This window comes from Aplysia californica, unplaced genomic scaffold (genome assembly GCF_000002075.1).
Source record: "Aplysia californica isolate F4 #8 unplaced genomic scaffold, AplCal3.0 scaffold01027, whole genome shotgun sequence".
Lineage (NCBI taxonomy): Eukaryota > Metazoa > Mollusca > Gastropoda > Aplysiida > Aplysiidae > Aplysia > Aplysia californica.
In genome coordinates this window covers 18,575-23,720 of record NW_004798297.1, presented here as the reverse complement: position 1 = coordinate 23,720, position 5,146 = coordinate 18,575, and the positions used below count along the sequence as shown (strand labels likewise).

At 40.6% G+C, this 5,146-nt stretch overlaps 1 protein-coding gene and 1 long non-coding RNA gene across 2 annotated transcripts in view; one reads left to right on the top strand and one right to left on the bottom strand.

Moving 5' to 3' along the window:
• Window positions 1-2,979: 2,979 nt before the first annotated feature.
• Window positions 2,980-5,146, bottom strand: part of LOC101845889 (actin, clone 302) — a 12,982-nt gene continuing 10,815 nt past the window's right edge. The window contains exon 5 of the mRNA XM_013089728.2: window positions 2,980-5,146. This exon is cut by the window's right edge and continues 15 nt beyond it. Coding sequence (XP_012945182.2) covers window positions 4,483-5,146 — 664 coding nt within the window. The 3' untranslated portion in view covers window positions 2,980-4,482.
• Window positions 5,013-5,146, top strand: part of LOC106013584 — a 6,287-nt gene continuing 6,153 nt past the window's right edge. The window contains exon 1 of the long non-coding RNA XR_001185383.2: window positions 5,013-5,058. This is a non-coding gene — a long non-coding RNA (uncharacterized LOC106013584). The remainder of the gene's footprint in view (window positions 5,059-5,146) is intronic.

Sequence of the window (5,146 nt, the reverse complement as noted above, 5' to 3'; positions counted from 1 at the left end):
CCTCCCCCTCTCCCCATCTCCGCCCTTCCCAGCTGTTCGGAGATCGTGAACTACGATAAGAGACGATGCTACAAAATCCACAAACCAAAGCTGAACTACCCCGAGTGTTGTGAGAGAGTTGTGTGCGTGGGGATGGAAGGCTTCGACGAAGATGAGTTCAACCCAGAAGTAATCTAGGCCACAGTCACTTGTGTATTGACACACTCTGCTCTCTCCTGGACAGCACAACAGCACAGCAATGACAAAAGCAACAACAACAATAACAAAAACAACAACAACAACACAGCAATGACAACAACAACAACAACAACAACAACAACACAGCAATGAAAACAACAACAACAACAACAACAACAACAACAACGACACAACAACGACACAACAACTACAACAAGAATAAAAACACAACACCAACAACAACAACAATAACTGAAACACAAAAGCAAAACCAAAACCAAAACCAAAAACAACAACAACAACAACAACATCAACAACAATAATAACAACATTAAGCAACAACAATAAAACGTCAACAACAACAATAACAAAAACAACAGCAGAAACAACAAAACAACAAGATCAATAATAGCAACACAACAACAATAACAGTAACAACAATAACAACAATACAACAACAACAACAACAATAATATCAACTCAACAACAAAAACAGAAACAACACAACTACTACTACAACAACAACAACAACAACAACAACAACAACAACAACAACAACAAAAGCAACAGCATACTACAAAACAACAACAGGTGTAAAAAAACAACAAAGAAACACAATTTAATAACACACACCATAACACAAGAAAACAACATCATAAAACAGAAAAAAAACAACAACACCAACAACACCAACAACACCACCATCACCACCACTACCACCACCACCAACAACAACAACATCAACAACACAACAACAACAACAAACAACCACAACATCAGCAATAACTGAAAAGCAAGAATTGAACTTTGACCTTCGAGCTCGAGTAATAAATTAAGAAAGAGATGAGAAAGAACTTTGTGAGGTGAAATAAGGTATCATGATCGCATCCTCTTGTCCTAGAACTAGGTCTGATGTCATCCAGTAAAAAGAAAATGAGTTTATTTCTGGTTATCGTTTACTTTCTTTCTTAATTTGTGTTTTTATGAGGTTTTGTTGTTGTCGTTGTTGCTGTTGTTGTTGTTGTTGCTTTTGTTGCTGCTGTAGTTGTTGTTGTTGCTGCTGCTGTTGTTGTTGTTGTTGTTGTTGGTGGTGGTGGTGGTTTGTTTGTCCGGTGGTTATTATTGTTGTGAATGAAAATTCACGAATCAGCAATACTAGAACTAAAGAGAGAAGCCCGCCAGCTTCGCTTATTATCCACGAGTGGAAATGAAGGTTTTTGGATGCCCTGCCAGAGTTAGTCACTTTTAAGCGCAAGGGGGCTATCCCGAAAAATGCTGTTTTGAGAAAATCAAAGGTAAAGTTTTTACCCCAATATTCAGTTTCTTTAAAAGACAAGGAGAGTTTTCTCTATAACCAAACAAATATACACAGCGATGAAACCAAACTTCTCCTAAAGGCAGCGCAATGTCCACCTATGGTGTAGGTCAAGATTTCTAGAAACCCCCGAAATCTGGGTTAGCTCGCTTGTCCTTAAACGCGACCAATTGGTCTCATTTGTCATAGCAGAAGTCCCGAGCTATCTTTATACCCATTCCTTCGTTTCGCTGAAGCAATATTCTCCTCTTTGTATACATTATTGTGTATTATTAATTCTAAACTCAGGTCTACGTGAAACTATACCCTCGGAGAAAAGTAACTATCCGTAGATTTCAGGGCTAAATTTGCAAATTTTATAATCACGCTTCTTTAATCATCCTGGTAAATCATTTTTGCTTATTCAAAGACGAAACGATAGATCTAAGTAAGACTAGTTTTTGAGCAAAACGCCAATTTATACACAAACAACTCACGAGAAGAAGACCACCTCCCAAAAAACCGCAAAACACGATTTGAGGAAAATTACATGTATTGCTTAAGTAGAGCGTGATTTCAAAAACGAGTATGCTGTCCTTGTGCTACACACTCATGTTTAATGCAAGACACTATGCATGCTATAAACTTAATTCTGCTAAAATCGTGTTTTTCGTTGGGTTTTTTTATTTTATTTGGGGGGGGGGGGGGGGGTTTGGGGGGTAGTCTTCTTGTCGTGAGTTGTTTGTGTATACAATGACCTTTTGGTCAGAACATGACCTTACATATCGTTTTGTCTTTAAATAATAAGCTAAGAAAATTAGCCCGATAAAAACCTTTTCAAATTAGGCCTGAAATCTATCGACAGTTACTTTTTTTCCCGTGGGTATAGGATGTTATTTTTATCTTGGAGGGGTCCGAATGTTTCCCGCCCTCTCTGGCATGTTTTTTTTTTTCTTCCTTTCTTTCTTTTTTCTCTCGGAAAATCGTCACTGCGTAGGCAATTTGGCTTTAAATTGAACAAACCAACAAACAAATAAGACGTAAGCCCTTTGAACACGTGAATATTTCATAATCAGCTTGATTTACGTTATACAGATATGGGAGACAACGATATATACATGTACATACAATCTCACGTAGAAAGGGAAGTGGGTGGGGAGAAAAGCTACAATAAGGTACGATACACATTTAAACGACTCAACGAAATAGAATGTAATATACATACAACGGGCAACCACACACACACACACACACACACACACACACACACACACACACACACACACACACACACACACACACACACACTCACACTCACACACACAGACACACACACAAACACACTCACACCCACACAGACACACACATACACATACACACACACACACACACACACACACACACACACACACACACACACACACACACACAGACGCACATACAGGCACTCACAGACACACAGTGCACAAGCGTACCTGCATATCACAGAGAAAAAGTCACATACATTTATTTCAAACAGTAGATATAATCTTGTGTCATGTCATGAGCACAAAAATAAATGAGACAGAAGAAAAAAAAGCACCACTAAGTGTTTGTGCAAATTACTAACTCTCAGTCAGTTTCAGCGTTTGAGCTTTAGTTCAAATTCACGTGACCTCCGACATTCTGACTTGGCGCCAGACCCTGGACTGGACACAAGGACAAGAGGAATCATAAAACCGACTCATGAACAGACGATATCACATCGGACAAATCAGACGGACACTCACAAATCTCTCCAACATCCTTCTTCAAATTTACGGGGGAAAAAACATGATAGAATGAAAAAACTTAGAAATACCGTACAAAAAGGGTCTAAGTCACATTCTGGTCGTTTTGAGTAAAATGTGTGTCGCCATACTACTTTTAGCAAAACGCGACGTGGGCCTTTATTTTTCTGACCCCTCCAATTGTTCTATGAGCACAAAGACAGATATATTATTTTCTCAACATAATGTAAACATATCACAGCGTAGAAAAATATCAAAACAATAGAGATGAGTCACAGAAAAAAGATGACAACACTCAGGAATGAGCAGCCCTGGAGTCAACCCAATAATTGATGATGAATGTGACCAGCGGTGAGCTGATGATTTGTTAAAAAGAAATAAAATAAAATTCGTCTTGAAGATTAAAATCAACAGTTTTCAGCCCAGCTGGAAACAATAGATCTAGATCTAGTATTAATTAAGTTATGAAATACCCTTGCGTGGCAGACGCTATATATGGCGTCAGTTAGTCTTACTCTTGAGAGCTTGAGTATTTCAACGGATGTCCCCAAAGTCTTTCCTGTTTTGATCTGCTAGCTATTCGGAATCGCTTTATGAAACCCACGACTTGGACACACCTGTCCATAAGTAGAGATCTGACAGAAAAAAAACTACCAAGAAAGACTTGTAAAAGAGAGTATCACATCGGAGGGGCCGCTCGTATTGCCCGGTAGTTCTAAGTTTACAAACATTTTCTATGGACGCCACAATAGATATATGGTCGCTTTTAAGGACAAGCGGGCTAACCCAGATTTCGGGGGTTTCCAAAAATTTTGACTTACGCCAAAAGTGGGCATTGCCCTACCTCTAGGAGAAGTTTGGTTTCATTGGTGGGTATATGAGTTTGGTTATTAGAGAAAACTTTAATTGTATTTTAAAGAAACTGAACAAGGGTCCAAAAAAGTTACCTTCCATTTTCTCAAAACAGCATTTTTGGGACAGCCCCTTTGTGCTTAAAAGTGACCATATTATCTGTAATCAGTAGACAAATACATTCACTGATTTATCTATCCAAGTCGTGGTTCTTCCATTTTGTCTACATTTTGCCATTTTTCTGAAAAGACACGTTTTGTTTTGTTTCAGCTAAAAATTTCTAGCCAAAATAAAATATGTAAAATGAAGAGTATTACTAATACTAATACCACTAATACCCCAGAATGACCCGTGCAAAGAAAGAGAAAGTATTTCCCGTTAGTTCTAAGTTTAGAAACATTTCCTGTGCACGATGGAGGGGCCGGACTCGTCGTACTCCTGTTTGGAGATCCACATCTGCTGGAAGGTGGAGAGAGAAGCCAAGATGGAGCCTCCGATCCAGACGGAGTACTTCCTCTCAGGGGGAGCAATCACCTTGATCTTCATGGTGCTGGGAGCCAGAGCGGTGATCTCCTTCTGCATCCTGTCGGCGATGCCCGGGTACATGGTGCTGCCTCCGGACAGCACGGTGTTGGCGTACAGGTCTTTACGGATGTCCACGTCACACTTCATGATGGAGTTGTAGGTCGTCTCGTGGATGCCCACGGTCTCCATTCCCAGGAAACTGGGCTGGAACAGTGATTCTGGACAACGGAAACGCTCGTTGCCAATGGTGATGACCTGACCGTCGGGGAGCTCGTAGCTCTTCTCTATAGCAGACGAGGTAGACGCAGAAACCATCTCGGTCTCAAAGTCGAGCGCTGTGTAGCAAAGCTTCTCTTTGACGTCCCTGACGATCTCTCTTTCGGCGCTGGTGGTGAAGCTGTAGCCTCTCTCTGTCAGGATCTTCATGAGGTAGTCTGTGAGGTCACGGCCGGCCAAGTCCAGCCTCATGATGGCGTGTGGGAGAGCGTATCCCTCGTAGATAGGCACAGTGTGGGACACACCGTCACCA